A 21153-nucleotide genomic window follows, 5' to 3' on the forward strand; every position below is an offset into this window, starting at 1 on the left:
CCTTGTCAGCTCGGGGATTTGATCTTGCAACCTTTCGGCAACCTTTCGGTTGCACATGGGGCGGCTACCTGCCATTATACGCAATTATATTTTGTGTGGTCCTCCCACTACGACTTGGGGAAAGCATGCAGTTTATTAGGTGACAGATGAAATAAGTTATGATGAACTTCAAAAGTTTGTGAAAGTGCACAGGGATGAGCTCGATGCGCCTTTACAATAAATATAATCTTGGTCTTATTCTGGTGACATGATAATCGAGGCTTGGCTGCCATTTGATAAATAAAAAAGAATCTCGCTCTTATCCATAATAATGTCATCATATAGGCTAGCCTAAATACAGCCCGCACTGTATTTGCAAACTGTTGTCCAGAGCGCACCTGCCAAGACCATAGTGGGCACATTTTGGGCACACATTGCTATTTAACGCAACAGTTTTTGTGACAAAACCATCGGTACAGTTGAAAATGAGATGAATTCACATTGAGCCATAGGTTACTATTCGGTACAAATTTAAAGGATATTTCAAGATTTTGGCAGTGAAGCCCTTTATCTATTTCCCCAAAATCAGATGAACTTGTGGATACCATTTTTATGTCTGTCTCTGCATCCAGTATGAAGGAAGTTAGAGGTAGTTTCGTGAGCCAATGCTAACTAGCGTTAGCGCAATGATTTCAAGTCTACAGGAACACCTAGCATGCTTGCTGTTCCCATAGACTTCCAGTCATTGCGCTAATGTTACTTAGCAACTTCCTTCAAACTGCAAACAGAGACATAAAAATGGTATCCACAAGTTAATCTGGCTCTGGGAAAGTAGATAAAGGGCTTCATTCACAAAATCTCAAACCATCCATTTAAGAAGACCTTTTTATGTTCTCTGCATCATCACGTAGTGCTTTTTATTCACAAGTCAGTTTGGTGGAAATGCCACTGGTGGGAAAATGCGCATATTCTTTTATGCAGATTTTTTAGTATTCATCTGAAAATCTGTCTCCAATTGGATGAACCTAGCTAGGATGAATTGGTTCATTTAAGTGCATATCCAAGGCAATAGATTTACAGCTGATTTGTAGCAGAGGGAATGTTTGTAAGAAGTTAGGTGAGTGATGCTGCCACAAGATGTCTCTCTTGACCAGCAGTTGCCTCAATTACCCACCTTTGACTAATGCCTTTGTGGATTCTAAATTGTTACTGTATATTCTATGACAACATGAATTGTTTATGGCAAAGTAGTTTTTTATACCAAATGATGACTATTAATTTATACTTTCCCCACTATCCCTCTTCCAGACCTCAGTGGATGGCCCTGTGCATCCCCCCAGATTTGATTCTAACAGTACTGGAAGGAGTGACAGCTATCATCCACTACTGTCTACTGGACCCATCCTCCCAGTACCACCAGGTGAGGGCGCTAGTCAGCCGCACTGCACTGCCAAGTAGACAGTGTCATATCTGCATTGATTTAATGCCGATGTCACTTATTTACACATCGATAGACCTCCTTTGTTTATATTGCACATATGTATCTAAGAAGGATGGCATTTTCTGTACAAATCTACACAACCTACTACTCCATTTTCAAAGTGAAAGAAAATTATTGGACATTTTCCCAAATTAATAAATAAAAAAAGTAAGATGTCATGATTGCGTTTGTCTTCACACCCCAGAGTTTATACTTGGTGGAAGCACCTTTGGCAGCCATTACATCTGTAAATCATTTTGAAGAAGATTCTACCAACTTTGCACTTAGGGCAACATATATCCATTGTTATTGACAAAATTGCTCTAGCTCAGTACATTTGGTTGGGAGTCATTGATGGACAGCAATATTCAAACAGTGATTGCTATTATCATGGCTATTGTGGTAGCAGCATCAAGTTATGGGTATGCTTGTCACCGGCAGGGACTTGGGAGTTTGTCATGATCAAAATAAATGTGAAAGAAGCAAAGCCCAGGTAAAAAGTTAGCGGGAAACCCAACGTAGTCTTCTGAGAACCATACCCTGGGTTAGAGTTTTATTTTTCAATGTGACAATTACACAAGCTTTAATGCCAAAGACACAACATAATGGCTTTCCAAGAGGTGGTGAGTGTTCCTAAATAGTCCAGTCTCAGTCCTGAGTTGAAAATCTGCTTGAAAATGTAGAGGCAATATTTGAATATTGCTGTCCAACAATGACTCCCAACCACATTTATTGAGCTTGAGTAATTTTGTAAAAAATTTGGCTGCCAATGTTGCTTCCACCAAATGTTAACTCCGGGGTGTGAGGACATACGCAATCAATACATCTTCCTTTTAAATGTTTTTATTAATTTGTTAATGTTTCTATAATTTTTCTTTAACTTTGAAAATGTGGGGTAGGTTAAGTATATTGGTAGAGGAAAAAAATTGGATGTAATCTCTTTTTAGTAATTTAGTAATTTTTTAGTAATTTTAAGGCAGATAAACGTGAAGACTGCAATGGGGTGTGTAGACTTTCACTAGTGACTATCTCCATGTCCCTGTCAATCCTCTCAGCTGCAGGTGAGTGTGGACCAGAAGCACTTGGCGGAGGCTCGCTCAGGGATCCTGTCCATCCTCCACACCATCATGTCCTCCGTCACCCTGCTGTGGAGCGTCCTGTACCAGGCTGACAGCACAGACCGGCCAGCTGCCGCCTCCGCTGCATCCACTTCCAACATCAACCTGGGATCCACCAAGGTACTGCATCTACACCCTGACCCTAAGCCATTTCACAGTACTGAATCGAACTAAGGCGAGCTAAACCAAGCTGTGCTGAGCTGATCTGATTACTCACTCATCCATCCATAGTTGCTAGAACTCAGCTGAAATGGACAATGTGATAATAGCCATCACAGTCTGGTCTAGGTCGACACGATACTGTGAAAAGAGTACCTATAGTTTATACCTAGATCAGTGTTCTTCAATATATATATATTTTTATATTTTTTGGGGGGGGTAGTGTACTTAGTTTAGCATGCGTTATAGTGCATGCAGCAAACTGCTTATGTTACTAGCTCTTAACTATATTGCTCCTAAGGACCCTACAGGGTGTGCAGACTTTTGTTTCAGTCCGGTACTCCTGATTTGAGGATTCGACTAAGCATCCGTTAGCGCTGGACTGGAACAAAAGCCTGCACTACATGTGGGTTTCCCCAGGACTCGCACATTGTTCAAGGAGAATGGACCGTCCACTTCCTGTTGGCCTGGTCTTATTTCTGGCACTGCATAGAGCGCTCAATCTTTCCTCTTTCTCCTCAGAACTTGCGTCAGCAGATCCTGGAACTGCTAGGCCCCATCTCCATGAACCACGGAGCCCACTTCATGGCAGCTATCGCCTACGTGTGGAACGAGAGGAAGCAGGTCAAGACCACTGCCGCTTACAAGGTAAGCTCCAGAAATCAACATGGCAGAAACCCTTACTAAACACGTACATTTTGTGTTATTAGTGTGGTTAATGGCGGTGCGCAGAGGTCTCTTACCCTGCCTGTGTCCATGTTTGCGCACGTGTGTGTGTGTAGGTGATCCCCACTGCCAGTGAGGAGCAGTTGTTGTTGGTGGAGCTGGTGCGGTCGGTCAGCGCCATGCGTACCGAGACCGTGATGCAGACGGTCAAAGAGGTCCTGAAGCAGCCGCCGGCCATCGCCAAAGAGAAGGTTGGTGCTGCGGTCTCCCAATAGCCTGGAATCTAAACTGACATGCTCTGTTTTACCATTAAAATAAAGCAAATGAGTTTCCCAATACATACGCTTAGATCACACTGTGCTACTCTAACCTTGTTACAGTTTATGACTATATTTAAAGCTGCATGACTCCTAGCCTCCTGCTTCCATTAGTCCTAATTCACCCTAATGCAGGTCCTCTGTTACTATTACATTGGACAGATGCCATCTTATTGTTACAGTATATCAAAGTAAATTGGCAGCTTCCCTGCCACGGCCTCATTATTTTCTAATTAAATGTAGTTCTGTCCAGTGTTACCTCTTCCTCAACCCTCTCTCTCCCTCTCTCACTCGTCTTCCCTCTTTCTCACCGTCTCGCCGTAGAAGCATCTGTCTCTGGAGGTGTGCATGCTGCAGTTCTTCTATGCCTACGTTCAGAGGTGAGACCAACAGACCTCCACCTGTCTGTCAAGTGTGTTAAGCATAAGTAGCAAATACAGTGGGGCAAAAAAGTATTTAGTCAGCCACCAATTGTGCAAGTTCTCCCACTTAAAAAGATTAGAGAGGCCTGTAATTTTCATCACAGGTACACTTCAACTATGACAGACAAAATGAGAAAAACATTTCCAGAAAATCACATTGTAGGATTTTTAATGAATTTATTTGCAAGTTATGGTGGAAAATAAATATTTGGTCAATAACAAAAGAGGTCAAACGTTTTCACAAGGTTTTCACACACTGTTGCTGGTATTTTGGCCCATTCCTCCATGCAGATATCCTCTAGAGCAGTGATGTTTTGGGGCTGTTGCTGGGCAACACGGACTTTCAACTCCCTCCAAAGATTTTCTATGGGGTTGAGATCTGGAGACTGGCTAGGCCACTCCAGGACCTTGAAATGCTTCTTACGAAGCCACTCCTTCATTGCCCGGGCGGTGTGTTTGGGATCATTGTCATGCTGAAAGACCCAGCCACGTTTCATCTTCAATGCCCTTGCTGATGGAAGGAGGTTTTCACTCAAAATCTCACAATACATGGCCCCATTCATTCTTTCCTTTACACGGATCAGTCGTCCTGGTCCCTTTGCAGAAAAACAGCCCCAAAGCATGATGTTTCCACCCCCATGCTTCACAGTAGGTATGGTGTTCTTTGGATGCAACTCAGCATTCTTTGTCCTCCAAACACGACGAGTTGAGTTTTTACCAAAAAGTTCTATTTTGGGTTCATCTGACCATATGACATTCTCCCAATCTTCTTCTGGATCATCCAATTGCTCTCTAGCAAACTTCAGACGGGCCTGGATATGTACTGGCTTAAGCAGGGGGACACGTCTGGCACTGCAGGATTTGAGTCCCTGGCGACGTAGTGTGTTACTGATGGTAGGCTTTGTTACTTTGGTCCTAGCTCTCTGCAGGTCATTCACTAGGCCCCCCCGTGTGGTTCTGGGATTTTTGCTCACCGTTCTTGTGATCATTTTGACCCCACGGGGTGAGATCTTGCGTGGAGCCCCAGATCGTGGGAGATTATCAGTGGTCTTGTATGTCTTCCATTTCCTAATAATTGCTCCCACAGTTGATTTCTTCAAACCAAGCTGCTTACCTATTGCAGATTCATTTTTCCCAGCCTGGTGCAGGTCTACAATTTTGTTTCTGGTGTCCTTTGACAGCTCTTTGGTCTTGGCCATAGTGGAGTTTGGAGTGTGACTGTTTGAGGTTGTGGACAGGTGTCTTTTATACTGATAACAAGTTCAAACAGGTACCATTAATACAGGTAACGAGTGGAGGACAGAGGAGCCTCTTAAAGAAGAAATTACAGGTCTGTGAGAGCCAAAAATCTTGCTTGTTTGTAGGTGACCAAATACTTATTTCCCCCCATAATTTGCAAATAAATTCATTAAAAATCCTACAATGTGATTTTTCTGGAAATGTTTTTCTCATTTTGTCTGTCATAGTTGAAGTGTACCTATGATGAAAATTACTGGCCTCTCTCATCCTTTTAAGTGGGAGAACTTGCAAAATTGTTGGCTGACTAAATACTTTTTTGCCCCACTGCATATGTGATCCTAAGACGATCCATGCCTGGAAGAAGTGTACCATCTGAGTTTTCCCTCTTTGGTAGTTCAGTTCATGTGATGTCATGTTTAGTTTGACATTTTTGTTATGTCAAGTGTGTTGAGCATGTAGAATAAAATCGAGTTCAATTCAGATAAAACCCCTGAATTTTGTTAGTCCAATTCATTGAGTTCTGTAGCTTTACTATTATTGTTACTAAACTGTCTATACAAGTGTCTTACTTAAATGAGTACTTGGCCCATCATTAGAACATTGTTTGCGACTGTGTCCTTCTTGTCTGTCTATGTAGAATCCCTGTGTCCAGTCTGGTGGACAGTTGGCCGTCTCTGCTGGCACTGCTGAAGGACTCGATACAGCTGGGGCTGCCTGCTCCTGGACAGTTCCTCATACTGGGGTTAGACCACACACACACACACACACACACACTAGCTTCCGAGTGGTGCGGTGTTCTAAGCCAATGCATCTCAGTGCAAGAGGCATCACTACTGTCCTAGGTTCGAATCCAGGCTGTATCACATCTGGCCGTGATTGGGAGTCCCATAGGGTGCCACACAATTGGCCCTGTGTAATTCGGGTTTGGCCTGGGTAGACAGTCAATGTAAATAAGAATTTGTTCTTAACTGACTTGCCTAGTAAAGTCAAATAAAAACATTTAATAAAGTCATTTTCAATAAGGGGAATTAGACACAAGGATACATTTGAAGAAATAAGGCCCGAGGAGGTGGGGTTTATGGCCAATATACAGCGGCTAAGTGCTGTTCATGTGCATAACGTGGAGTGCCTGGACACACCCCTTAGCCGTGCTATATTGGCCATATACCACAAACCCCCAGGTGCCTTATTGATATTATAAACTGCTTGCCAAAGTAATTAGAGCAGCTGATATACCACAGCTGTCAGCCAGTCAGCATTCAGGGCTCGACCCACACAGTTTATAATTAGCTAATAATCAAGTCGGAGGAGGGAGAGTCTTGCAAGCTAGATTTGGCACTGTGCTGTATACGCCAATAACCAACGTGATGTTGTGAGCCTGTTGCTTGGAAGCTACACCCACAAAGGAGGAGAGCTCTGCGATTCCTTACTACTTTGTAGTTTTTGGTATAACTGCGCTTTACAACGCTCTCTGAGACATTGCCCTCTCTCACTTACACCATCACTCTCTTCCCCTTATCTACCCTTTACATACGCAGCCACCAGACTAACCTATCCATCTGTCTCTTCCCCAGAGTTCTGAATGAGTTCATCCTCAAGAACCCAAACCTAGAGAGCAAAAAGGACCAGCGGGAGCTGCAGGTAAGCCTCAGTCCCATGCAAAAGGATTCACTATTCTTCTGTCTTTAAGATGACATAATTCACAATTCTTATCTTCTAGATAAGATCATATTAATCGAGGTAAAAGCCCCATCGAGGACCACTTTGGATTCAAGTGTTTTGAATAATAATTTTAAGTGCTGTCCCCTGGGAATACAATGTACCTATTGCTGAATATGTTTTTACCCAAATAAATAAAATTCAAGAGTTCCGTTCCATTATTTATCCCAGCATACCGATTAGATTGAAGCAGTGTATTGGGCATGCATTTTATTTAAGTGGTATGGTAGTATGGTTATTGTAATGAAGCCAGTATGATTATTCACTGTGTGTGTGTGTGTGTGTGTGTGTGTGTGCAGGATGTGACCCACAAGGTGGTGGAGGCCATCGGCACCATCGCAGGCTCCTCTCTGGAGCAGACCACCTGGCTGAGGAGGAACCTGGAGGTCAAGGCCTCACCACAGATCATGGTGGACGGGACTAGCCTGGAGCAAGACGTAGAGGGTAGGAGTGATGAGAGGACCCTGGCTGTCTGTGCTAGTTGTGTACAATACGTCAGCTCCGTGTTCATTGGGGCACCGGATTCTTATTGGACAAGTCCAGGGTAGTCCCTCCCTGTTTCAGTCCATTTTCTTCCGTTTGGTCCCTAATGAACACAACCTTAATCGGGAATGTGCAGATTAGAGGTGTTTCTTGTGTGACTGAATGTATGGCTGTGTTTTCAATATTCACACTATCATACCACTTAGAATTACCCAATGTATTGGGAATGCATTCAAAGGGGTACATTATGTTAGTGTGGATATTTGATCGTGCACACAAACAGCATGTGTCTGCATGTGTGTGTGCTGGATATGATCTGTCACTAATGGTGTGTGTGTTTCAGATCTAATGCTCACAGTGATGGAGGCGTCCAGCTTTACTCCATCTGTGTACAGCGTTCACGCCCTCACACTGCTAGCGGAGGTAAAACACCCAGCGCACTGTCTGACCGTCTGTCTGCCGGTCTGTGTCCGTCCGTCTGTGCATCCTCTCCACTCGCGGCTACCAACAGCCTTGCTTCTGCTATTAGGACCCACACACAGTCTACTCTCACTCAGCTGATTTACAATCAGCTCTCCCTCCCCCAGGCCCAACCTCAATCATTATTAGCAAAGCAATACATTCTTCCCTGGACACTGTTGCTGCTGAAGCCAGATAGAAACTGGAGGCTCTAAGTGTGCCTCTCTTGAATTAGTGTTATAAACAGACCTCCCTCTCTTCCCGTTGTTTAGGCTTATGTCACTCTCGTGACCCGTTTACTCATTGCAGTGCATTGGTGTTTATTGGTCGGTCGATGTCTGCTGTAGTGCTAAGTCCTTTGACTTTTTACTGTAGTACGCTGTTGCCATATATCCTATCTGAACAGTGCAGAGTATTGAGAGTAGTGATTGTGTGTTGTCAGGTGCTGGCCCATCTCCTAGACATGGTGTTCTACAGTGACGAGAAGGAGAGGGTGATCCCTCTACTGGTGAACATTATGCACTATGTCGTGCCCTACCTCCGCAACCACAGGTAAGGATGGACCAGCCAATACACTACACTCCTTCATTAGAGCCTACCCAGGTCCTCCGTTAACACGAAATAACATGCCCATGGGATCTGCCAAGGAAACCCTCCCAAGCTGTATAACTAGGGTCTAGTATTTCCTGATCAGGTCATATCTGGGTCCTATCTCTAATGTGCAGTGTGTCTCTGTGGCCTCTTCCCTGGCAGTGCCCACAACGCCCCCAGCTACCGGGCGTGTATCCAGTTGCTGAGCAGCCTGAGTGGTTACCAGTACACCCGGCGGGCCTGGAAGAAAGAAGCCTTCGACCTCTTCATGGACCACACCTTTTTCCAGATGGATTCCTCCTGTGTCAGCCAGTGAGTTGAGCATTGTTGAGTGTGTGGGGGAGGGGAACGATGGGGCACGGGGATCGTGTAGTTTTGTTATGTGCTTCATATAATAGGATTCTATCTGAAGTCCTCTCCTGTATTTTCCAGTTGGAGAGCCATCATTGATCATCTTATGACCCACGACAAGACCACGTTTAGAGATCTTATGAGTAAGTATAATTGAGTAGCCTGATTCTTCTAAATGAGCATTTCTGTGTGTATATCATTTCTGTGTATAGTTGTATGTGAGCTCTACAGGTAGATATTATATTGGAACTGTTATAGTATAGTAGTTAACGTGCGTCTTTCTGCAGCTCGTGTGGCGGTGGCTCAGAGCAGCTCTCTGAATCTGTTCTCTAACCGAGACGCAGAGCTGGAGCAGAGAGCAATGCTGCTCAAACGCCTAGCCTTCACCATCTACAGCAGCGAGGTGGACCAGTACCAGAAATACCTACCTGACATACAGGGTAAACGCACACATGCAGACAGCATACAGACAGGCATGCACACAAACACATACCCCTGCTTACCAACACACACACACGCCTCTAAGAAATAAACACACACATCCTTCAGTTTTCAAATATTTACACACACACACACACACAGCGATGGAGTATTGACTTATGAGTGTGTGTGTTTCCCCTATCAGAGCGGCTGGTGGAGAGTCTGCGTCTGCCCCAGGTGCCCATCCTCCATGCCCAGGTGTTCCTGTTCTTCAGAGTTCTACTGCTGCGCATGTCTCCTCAACACCTCACCTCACTGTGGCCCACCATGATCACTGAACTGGTGAGAGACACTAGAGCACGCTACAAACATACACCACAAAAAAATGTACGCACTTAGTCACACACACACACACACACACACACACACAAGCGACAACTGCCGATGAACAGCCGGATGAAGGCTTACGCCTGCTGTTTATAAATATTTCGATAGAATTTCCAAGATAATGTAGGCTTTTTAAATCAAGTATTGAGTATCTTGATTGGATAGTATATAGTTTGTTCTATATATAGATTGTTCTATATATAGTTATCAAAATTCAGAAAAGAGACGTTAAATTCTACAACCACCTAAAATGAAGCGATTCCCAAACCTTCCATAACAAAGCCATCACCTACAGAGAGATGAACCTGGAGAAGAGTCCCCTAAGCAAGCTGGTCCTGGGGCTCTGTTCACACCCCACAGAACCATTTGTACATTGTTACAACACTGTATATATACACTGCTCAAAAAAATAAAGGGGACTCTTAAACAACACAATGTAACTCCAAGTCAATCACACTTCTGTGAAATCAAACTGTCCACTTAGGAAGCAACACTGATTGACAATACATTTCACATGCTGTTGTGCAAATGGAATAGACAACAGGTGGAAATTATAGGCATTTAGCAAGACACCCCCAATAAAGGAGTGGTTCTGCAGGTGGGGACCACAGACCACTTCTCAGTTCCTATGCTTCCTGGCTGATGTTTTGGTCACTTTTGAATGCTGGCGGTGCTTTCACTCTAGTGGTAGCATGAGACAGAGTCTACAACCCACACAAGTGGCTCAGGTAGTGCAGCTCATCCAGGATGGCACATCAATGCGAGATGTGGCAAGAAGGTTCGCTGTGTCTGTCAGCGTAGTGTCCAGAGCATGGAGGCGCTACCAGGAGACAGGCCAATACATCAGGAGATGTTGAGGAGGCCGTAGGAGGGCAACAACCCAGCAGCAGGACCGCTACCTCCGCCTTTGTGCAAGGAGGAGCAGGAGGAGCACTGCCAGAGCCCTGCAAAATGACCTCCAGCAGGCCACAAATGTGCATGTGTCTGCTCAAACGGTCAGAAACAGACTCCATGAGGGTGGTATGAGGGCCCGACGTCCACAGGTGGGGGTTGTGCTTACAGCCCAACACCGTGCAGGACGTTTGGCATTGGCCAGAGAACACCAAGATTGGCAAATTCGCCACTGGCGCCCTGTGCTCTTCACAGATGAAAGCAGGTTCACACTGAGCACATGTGACAGACGTGACAGTCTGGAAACGCCATGGAGAACGTTCTGCTGCCTGCAACATCCTCCAGCATGACCGGTTTGGTGGTGGGTCAGTCGTGGTGTGGGGTGTCATTTCTTTGGTGGGCCGCACAGCCCTCCATGTGCTCGCCAGAGGTAGCCTGACTACCATTAGGTATCGAGATGAGATCCTCAGACCCCTTGTGAGACCATATGCTGGTGCGGTTGGCCCTGGGTTCCTCCTAATGCAAGACAATGCTAGACCTCATGTGGCTGGAGTGTGTCAGCAGTTCCTGCAAGAGGAAGGCATTGATGCTATGGACTGGCCCGCTCGTTCCCCAGACCTGAATCCAATTGAGCACATCTGGGACATCATGTCTCGCTCCATCCACCAAGCTACGTTGCACCACAGACTGTCCAGGAGTTGGCGGATGCTTTAGTCCAGGTCTGGGAGGAGATCCCTCAGGAGACCATCCGCCACCTCATCAGGAGCATGCCCAGGCGTTGTAGGGAGGTCATACAGGCACGTGGAGGCCACACACACTACTGAGCTTCATTTTGACTTGTTTTAAGGACATTACATCAAAGTTGATCAGCCTGTAGTGTGGTTTTCCACTTTGATTTTGAGTGTGACTCCAAATCCAGACCTCCATGGGTTGATACATTTGATTTCCATTGATAATTTTTGTGTGATTCTGTTGTCAGCACATTCAACTATGTAAAGAAAAAAGTATTAAAAAAATTATATTTAATTCATTCAGATCTAGGATGTGTTATTTTAGTGTTCCCTTTATTTTTCTGAGCAGTGTATAATCCTCCTATTTACTTACCTATGTGTTTCCTCCCTCTCAGGTTCAGGTATTTTTACTCATGGAGCAGGAGCTTACTGCAGACGAGGACATGTCAAGGTAACTGTCAGTCCACCAAATGGGAGTGGACATTGATTAATACATGACAATGAGAGTATGTGTTTTTCCTGCCATAGAAATGTGACTTGATGATGATGGATTGAATTTATCGAGTTTTCAGGTGCTCAACGCGCTTTAGATTGTATGGTGGGGGAAACATCCACTACCAATGTGTATCTTCAACCTGGGTGACTTTGTAGGGCTGGTTTCCTGGACACAGATTAAGAATAGACCTGAAATATAAAAGCATGTTCAATGGAGATTCTCATGTTCAATGGAGTCCAGGGCTAGGTTTCATCTGTGTCCAGGAAACGGGTCCGTACTGTCTTGAGTCTATGCTGTGTGTATGCATTGGTCATGTTTCCATCTGGGTTTGACCTGTAGGACGTCAGGTCCATCGGTGGCTGGCCTGGAGACCACCTACTCTGGAGGGAACGGTTTCTCCACCTCCTACAACAGCCAGCGCTGGCTCAACCTCTACCTGTCTGCCTGCAAACTGCTGGACCTGGCCCTGGCACTGCCCTCAGAGAGCCTGCCCCAGTTCCAGATGTATGTACTAACCCACTACTCCTGCCTGGGTTCATACACTCCCATGCAGTACATTTATCTGAAGACTGTAGTGCACACTGTACTGTTTCATTTATATTTTTTGGAAGGTATACAAGGTTCAAGCACATAGATTGTGTTTCATAACGCATTAAAGTATGTTGCAACTTTTAACCAATGAGGTCCTCAAGCCTTTTCGCACTATCGTACTGAACGAAATCATTCCGTGATGGCTCATATATTTTCCTGTCACTTTGTCCTTTCCCTCATATATTGTGTGTTTTTTTGCTCAGATGTGTGAAAAGGTTTATGTGTGTGTAATGTTTGGGCGTTGGCTGTGTTCTTTCCCAGGTACCGCTGGGCCTTTATCCCCGAGGCATCTGATGACTCGGGTCTGGAGGTGAGACGACAGGGGACCCACCAGCGAGAGTTCAAACCCTATGTTGTCCGACTAGCCAAGCTGCTGAGGAAACGAGCCAAGGTAACTGCTCTGGTCTACCTTCAGAGCAATGTAATGCAAGGCTGGACAATGACCCACATTAGTAAATGTGACCAATCCCAATGACCATGGTAACTTGAGCTATTACTGGCATTTGGGACAACTTACTGTACCCCTAAGGCCAGTAGTGTAAGAGCCTGGACACAGCAGGCTGAAAATCTTTTCTGAAGGATATCAGTGGGCGAACATCAGCTGCAGTCCACACGGTGTGTTCCAGGGGCCACCTGCCAGGTGGTCGAGAGTGGCAGGTGGCCCCTGGAACACACCGTGTGGACTGCAGCTGATGTTCGCCCACTGATATCCTTCAGAAAATATTTTCAGCCTGCTGTGTCCAGGCTCTTACACTACTTTCACGATTCAACATGTAGAATCTTGGAGGAGCGTCAGGAATAGCTTCACACCCTTGAGCCAATCAGAGCGCTAGGGCGCTTTCCCCACGTGACAACAAAAATGAAACTTGAGAAATGTAAATGTCAGCTGTAGCCTGAACAGTGTAAAAATGAATATGTTAGAAAAATTCTGGCAGACAATCCAGTCAGATAATGGCACACCAACAAAGCACATACACTACCGTTCAAAAGTTTGGGGTCACTTAGAAATGTCCTTGTTTTTTAAAGAAAAACACGTTTTTTTGTCCATTAAAATAACATCAAATTGATCAGAAATATAGTGTAGACATGGTTAGTGATTTGTATTTGACTATTGTAGCTGGAAACCGCAGATTTAAAATAAAAAATAATTGAATATCTACAGTACAAAGGCAGAGGCCCATTATCAGCAACCATCACTCCTGTGTTCCAATGGCACAATGTGTTAGCTAATCCAAGTTTTTTTATTTAAAAATCTAATTGATCATAAGAAAACCCTTTGGCAATTATGTTAGCACAGCTGAAAACTGTTGTCCTGATTAAAGACGCAATAAAACTGGTCTTCTTTAGACTAGTTGAGTATCTGGAGCATCAGCATTTGTGGATTCAAGGCTCAAAATGGCAAGAAATAAAGAACTTTCTTCTGAAACTCATCAATCTATTCTTGTTCTGAGAAATGAAGGCTATTCCATGTGAGAAGTTGGCAAGAACTGAAGATCTCGTGCAACGCTGTGTACTACTCCCTTCACAGAACAGCGCAACCTGGCTTTAACCAGAATAGAAAGAGGAGTTGGAGGCCCCGCTGCACAACTGAGCAAGAGGACAAGTACATTAGTGTCTAGTTTGAGAAACAGACGCCTCACAAGTCCTTAACTGGCAGCTTCATTAAATAGTACCCACAAAACACTTGTCTCAACGTCAACAGTGAAGAGGCGACTCTGGGATGCTGTCCTTTTAGTTTCCAGCTACAATAGTGATTTACAACATTAACAATGTCTACACTGTATTTCTGATCAATTTGGTATTTTAATGGACCAAAAATATTTGCTTTTCTTTCAAAATCAAGGCCATTTCTAAGTGACCCCAACTTTTGAACTGTAGTGTAAATATAATACACTGCTCAAAAAAATAAAGGGAACACTAAAATAACACATCCTAGATCTGAATGAATGAAATATTCTTATTAAATACCTTTTTCTTTACACAGTTGAATGTGCTGACAACAAAATCACACACAAATTATCAATGGAAATCAAATTTATCAACCCATGGAGGTCTGGATTTGGAGTCACACTCAAAATTAAAGTGGAAAACCATACTACAGGCTGATCAACTTTGATGTAATGTCCTTAAAACAAGTCAAAATGAGGTTCAGTAGTGTGTGTGTGGCCTCCACGTGCCTGTATGACCTCCCTACAACGCCTGGGCATGCTCCTGATGAGGTGGCGGGTGGTTTCCTGAGGGATCTCCTCCCAGACCTGGACTAAAGCATCCGCCAACTCCTGGACAGTCTGTGGTGCAATGTGGCGTTGGTGGATGGAGCGAGACATGATGTCCCAGATGTGCTCAATTGGATTCCGGTCTGGGGAACGGGCAGGCCAGTCCATAGCATCAATGCTTTCCTCTTGCAGGAACTGCTGACACACTCCAGCCACATGAGGTCTAGCATTGTCTTGCATTAGGAGGAACCCAGGGCCAACCGCACCAGCATATAGTCTCACAAGGGGTCTGAGGATCTCATCTTGGTACCTAATGGCAGTCAGGCTACCTCTGGCGAGCACATGGAGGGCTGTGCGGCCTCCCAAAGAAATGCCACCCCACACCATGACTGACCCACCACCAAACCGGTCATGCTGGAGGATGTTGCAGGCAGCAGAACGTTCTCCACGGCGTCTCCAGACTGTCACGTCTGTCTCATGTGCTCAGTGTGAACTTGCTTTCATCTGTGAAGAGCACAGGGCGCCAGTGGCAAATTTGCCAATCTTGGTGTTCTCTGGCAAATGTCAAACGTCCTCCTCGGGCCCTCATACCACCCTCATGGGGTCTGTTTCTGACGTTTGAGCAGACACATGCACATTTGTGGCCTGCTGGAGGTAATTTTGCAAGGCTCTAGCAGTGCTCCTCCTGCTCCTCCTTGCACAAAGGCGGAGGTATTAGTCCTGCTGCTGAGTTGTTGCCCTCATACGGTCTCCGATGTACTGGCCTGTCTCCACACTACGCTGACAGACACAGCAAATCTTCTTGCCACAGCTCGCATTGATGTGTCATCCTGGATGAGCTGCACTACATGAGCCACTTGTGTGGGTTGTAGACTCCGTCTCATGCTACCACTAGAGTGAAAGCACCGCCAGCATTCAAAAGTGACCAAAACATCAGCCAGGAAGCATAGGAACTGAGAAGTGGTCTGTGGTCACCACCTGCAGAACCACTCCTTTATTGGGGGTGTCTTGCTAATTGCCTATAATTTCCACCTGTTGTCTATTCCATTTGCACAACAGCATGTGAAATTTATTGTCAATCAGTGTTGCTTCCTAAGTGGACAGTTTGATTTCACAGAAGTGTGATTGACTTGGAGTTACATTGTGTTTAAGTGTTCCCTTTTTATTTTTTGAGCAGTGTATATTCATAGCTGTATAAAGTCACAACTTTTTGCTCATTCTGCTGTCGTCTGTTTCCATCCATTCGTCCATAGAAGAACCCAGAGGAGGACTGTTCCCTGCGTACTCTGTCCTGGGAACGGGGCCACCTCACCCTGACACTCTACATGATCCGCAGCATGGAGCAGCTCCTCCCCTTCTTCAACCTGCTCAGTCAGGTGTTCAACAGTAAGGCCAGCAGCCGCAATGGCCCCACCCACACCACCGCTCCTAGCCACTCTGGCAACTCCTTCCCCAACAAGGAGGGCAAGCTGGAGAGCCAGAAAGTGTTCTGGAGCCGGGCACGGCAGAACATTGAGGAGATGGTGGAGAAAGACTTTCTAGAGGGCCTTATCAAGACGTGAATATGAGGGACAGAGGGAAATGTATTTTCCCAAGCGATATATATTAATAAAACTAATCTTGTATATAATGGAACATATTAGGGACATAAACCATGGGAACTAAAAATGAATGAAGTTTGTACATTTTTTTTCTCTTTTTTGTATTTATGACTGTATTTTACTTTTCAAAGGCTTTTAATTATTTGTATATACAGGGCAGCTGTGAAGACTGTCTTTGGCAGTTTGTGTATGCCCTCTGGGACAATGTGAAGATGCTGTGCAATTCTATATTGTTGTGACTTACTGAATTAAAGGCATCATGAGATCCACATGCCCTGTGTGTCTCGGTCTCACCATCACCATGGACAGACATGTTATTTGAAATGTTTAAAGCATCATAGAGTGGAAAGCTCTTAAAAGTCCAGTGCAGCTGTTTTTATCTCAATATCACATTTCTGTTTAGCAATTAAGTACCTTACTGTGATTGTTTTCAATTAAAATAGTCAAAAAAGAATAACTTCTTGGTAAAGAGCAATTTCTCAAGCAAGATTTTTGCTAGGACTGTCTGGAAGTCATCTGAGTGGAGAGAAACTGAAAGCTAGCTGTTATTTGCAGAGAGGTTTGGAACTCTCTTTCTTATTGGTCTATTCACCAGGCAGGCCAAAACTCTATCCCACCAGCTGAAATTTCAGACTTTTCAACCCGCTGTCACGGTGAAAGTGTGTGGAAACACATAAAACACAGGAAAATCATTTTTTACTGCACTGGGCCTTTAACATGTTCTCTCTCATATTGTACATAGTGTGATTAATTTGTGCCATTTTTATGTGTAATTTTATATATAGGGTTGGGGACAGAAGCTGTAATTTGTGCTTATTTTGGCTTCATGACTAATATAATGAATAACTACAATGTTGCCACACATTTTGGCCAGTTACATCCACCACTTTCTGAAATGTGATATTAGATAGATTCAAAAAAGACAAGCTACAATAACATTAGTATAATAAGACTAATACATTCCTCTACAAGGCCCTGCAGCAGGAGGATTTTTTGGAAGTCTTCCTCAGGCATGAAAACATGCTCACAAAGAGGGAGCGCTTGCATGGTTTCTCCTGTGGTTGAGAGGTGGATTTTCTGGCAATATGTACTTACTGTGCTAGGCAGGAGAGAGGGTTGACATGAACATGAATTTGTGTCTGTCAAACATTTTCCTCCCAACTTTAAGATTTACTGTAATGACTGTCCATGTTGAGGCATTGGAAGTACATTAAAGGCCGAAACATTCTTGATTGGCAGAATATATTGTAAGGATTTGTTTCATTTTATGTACACAGTTAAACATAACCATATACTAAAAGGGTCTTAATGTATGGACTTACAAATGCAATAGTCATCCTCGTGGACATTCTTAGCCTGGTCCTGTGCTGCCTCTGAGGCCTGGCTGTTCTTTATATATATACAGTGCCTTTGAAAAGTATTCAGACCCCTTCACTTTTTCCACGTTTTGTTAGCTTACAGCCTTATTTTAAAATTGAATAAATAGGTTTTTTCCCTCATCAATCTACACACAATACCCCATAATGACAAAGCAAAAACGTTTTATTTTTTTTGTGCTAATTTATTAAAGATAACTGAAATATCACATTTTCTTAACTATTCAGACCCTTTACTCAGTACTTTGTTAAATCACTTTTGGCAGCGATTACAGGCTCGAGTCTTCTTGGGAATGACGCTACAAGCTTGGCACACCTGTATTCGGGGAGTTTCTCCCATTCTTCCTTCAAGTCCGGGCTCTGGCTGGGCCACTCAAGGACATTCAGAGACTTGTCCTGAAGCCACTCCTGCGTTGTCTTGGCTGTGTGCTTAGGGTCATTGTCCTGTTGGAAGCTGAACCTTCACCCCAGTCTGAGGTCCTGAGTGCTCTGGAGCAGGTTTTCATCAAGGATCTCTGTACTTTGCTCTATTCATCTTTGCCTCGACCCTGACTAGTCTCCCAGTCCCTGCCACTGAAAAACATCCCCGCAGCATGATGATACAACCACCATGCTTCAATCAATCAAGCAAATGTATTCATTAAGCCCTTTTTACATCAGCCGATGTCACAAAGTGCTATACAGAAACCCAGCCTAAAACCCCAAACAGCAAGCAATGCAGATGTAGAAGCACTGTGGCAAGGAAAAACTCCCTAGAAAGGGCAGTGTTGTGACGTTGGTACCATTAATGCGATTAACCATTTCTCAGCCGTGTAGTCACCGCTTCATGCTGTCTGGTCTGGTAGAGATGTTCTTTTTCTCTGTTTTGTACCTTTCAACTCACGCTGTCATTCACGCTGGTCTAATATGTTAATTCTTCAGCAAGTCCTTTTAAGCACTCGCCTTGGAGGGCGTGGTTACTGACTTGGCAAAAGTATTTTGATGTTACAGTATCAGCTCATTTAGAAGGCTAAAATCACATTTCATCTTCTCACAAATAGTTTCATATTTAATAATTTAAGTTCCACCGCATTTAGATGTAAATCTGATAACTGGGATGTATACATTTGTAGAGTTACCGTTATTTGGTTATACTGTCCTTAATGATATCACAAAATAACAACTTATTTTACATGATTATTGTTTAGAGCCCCACAAACCATTTACCACATAATTTACGTTAGAAATATTATTTCTATGTCCAACCGTTTGATGTTACAGTACTGACAAATATCTCTGTGGTAACAAAGGGATTTTTTACTTCCATTCCTGCTGAGTGGGAGGGAGTTCCTGCAAGGTATTTATGACCGTCATAAAACTGGCCAACTCCCCCATTCCTCTCCGGTGGGAGAGGGAACTCTCTTTGATCCTCACCCTGGAGGGAAAGTCATGACACGCCCCCCCCCCCTACCTCTGGTAGGTTCAATATTGTGATTGTCCTGCAAGTTGCAAACCAACATAAAAATGACCACTGGATGTCATGGTTGGGGTTAATCGTTGCAGTACCCCTCTGGTGGTTGACCCGGGTAGGCTTTCTGAAAGCGCCACAAGAATGACCGGGGGATGTCCTGTTTGTTGATTGCCGTTGCGGTCCCCCTCTGGTGGTTTACCCTGGTAGGCTTTCTGCCAACGGAGCAGTCCACCACCAGAATGAGCAGCGGATGTCCGGATAGGGGTCGTCGTTCCGGACCCATCGTCTGGTCGTTCAGGCTGGTAGATCTGGGCAGATGTTAACAATGCACACACACTCACAAAATATATAATCACATTTCTACAGAAATGAATGGCGTTGTGGCACTAACTGATGGTTGTATGGGGGACTTGTTTGTGACTATCACTTCCTAAGTGTTACAGAAAATGACGCGAATAGGAATATAAGCACAAACAAAATATATACAAATAATAGTTATCATACCTTAATCATCAAATTGGACTGTATTCTATATACGTCCAAGGTCTTTGCAAAATGACCATGGCATTGTCTCTAATGTCATATCTTGGGTGTTCCCAATTAGCGGTGTGTTGCTTCGGGCACTATCCTAAGTTGATAACTACATGATACATCTACAGCTGTAAGGCACCAGCTTCGGGCAGTCTACAGGATGGACCTCTGTGGTGAAACTGGTGGGTACTGTAGCTGTAGAGTCAAAGGCCTCCGAGTAAATTTTCAACTTTACTGAGGCTGGTATTTTGCATAAATCCTCATTAAATGTTCCGTTGTACGCGTGCGTTTATGCTTACATAAGCACACATGCCAAGGGTTAGAAAACCAATTATCCTGACAGGCTGCAACCTGTTCAGAATGAGTCTGACGTCATCAGATCATTTTCATGTCAATGCCTGGAGGTCAGTAAGAATGGATGTCTACCTCAAGACATATGTTAAGGGGACCTGTAGTAGTTTTACTACACATTAATGTGTCTTACACCATTGTAGTGGTGATAGGTATGACGGTGTCTATTTCATATCTATGTTATCCACAGAGGAGCTACCCTCACGACGGAAGTATTCTATAAGCACTGAACAAGTCATACGTGGTGTGATCATGGTTCATGACTTCTAATAACTTTCCTCCTGAATGGACAGTTGAATGTATTAGTGGCATGTGTGTTAACCATCAAAAGAGTGTTCTGGAGATTCCCTTACATGTGTTGCAATCTGAGTGACTACTAACTCCTCTGTCACTGTTATCAATAGCAATTTGACTTGTGAGGTCTCTAACCTTCTTACTGATTGTGGCTGGACTGACTGTGCTGGCATTGGTACTGGTACTCAAGGGGACCAGTTATCCTACCAATTTATTATGAAATGTTATCCTACCGGAACACATGAGTAGAGCATTTTACTAGTTGCTGTGATATCTCAGATTTGTTCTCACGTTATCCACATTGAGGGTTGTCCGCTCTCTGTTCTTATTGGGAAGTTTACAACTATATTTGTTTCCTGCTTTGGCGGCCTCGTACAGTGTTGCACGTAGTCTCAACCCCCTCACCGGCCTCGATGAGGATCATCATGGATCTGGGCTAGTATTTCCCCCCTTTGTGTCTCGGGACCTCCCCACCAGCGGTTGGTTTTGGCACTAGCAAAAAGATCGAACCCTATGTACGTGTTGTCAGCGGCCGCATTGTTATTAGATTGGCTGTAACCTTTCAACCAAATCTCCTGGTGTGCTGTCGACAGATACCCCTTGTGGAAGATTGCATTGCAGCTAGCTTTAGTGGAAGACAGTGTGGTCAGTGGAGAAACCACTGTGACCTGTGACCATACATGAATGGTTATCCAATCCATTAGTGGGAGTAAGCGATCCACCAAGTCTGCTCCGAGGAGCAGGGGTTCAGATTCAAGGCTGGTAACATACAGAAGGTGAACAGGCGATACTTCCTGGAAGTGTAGTTTCAGCATGAGTCTCAATGTGAGAGGTG

General features: G+C 44.3%; 1 protein-coding gene across 1 annotated transcript in view; it reads left to right on the top strand.

Annotated features, from left to right (window-relative positions):
- The window catches only part of LOC110489908 (protein DOP1A), a 41243-nt gene extending 24658 nt beyond the window's left edge, over positions 1-16585 (top strand). The window contains exons 22-39 of the mRNA XM_090199817.1: positions 1288-1399; positions 2515-2697; positions 3259-3384; positions 3519-3653; positions 4044-4099; positions 6018-6122; positions 6955-7021; positions 7399-7543; positions 7926-8005; positions 8484-8593; positions 8795-8944; positions 9065-9126; positions 9271-9423; positions 9609-9745; positions 11808-11863; positions 12248-12412; positions 12761-12890; positions 15969-16585. Coding sequence (XP_090055943.1) covers positions 1288-1399; positions 2515-2697; positions 3259-3384; positions 3519-3653; positions 4044-4099; positions 6018-6122; positions 6955-7021; positions 7399-7543; positions 7926-8005; positions 8484-8593; positions 8795-8944; positions 9065-9126; positions 9271-9423; positions 9609-9745; positions 11808-11863; positions 12248-12412; positions 12761-12890; positions 15969-16277 — 2281 coding nt within the window. The 3' untranslated portion in view covers positions 16278-16585. The remainder of the gene's footprint in view (positions 1-1287; positions 1400-2514; positions 2698-3258; positions 3385-3518; positions 3654-4043; positions 4100-6017; positions 6123-6954; positions 7022-7398; positions 7544-7925; positions 8006-8483; positions 8594-8794; positions 8945-9064; positions 9127-9270; positions 9424-9608; positions 9746-11807; positions 11864-12247; positions 12413-12760; positions 12891-15968) is intronic.
- The last annotated feature ends 4568 nt before the right edge of the window (positions 16586-21153 follow it).

This window comes from Oncorhynchus mykiss, chromosome 2 (genome assembly GCF_057628025.1).
Source record: "Oncorhynchus mykiss isolate SJ-2025 chromosome 2, ASM5762802v1, whole genome shotgun sequence".
Classification (NCBI taxonomy): domain Eukaryota; kingdom Metazoa; phylum Chordata; class Actinopteri; order Salmoniformes; family Salmonidae; genus Oncorhynchus; species Oncorhynchus mykiss.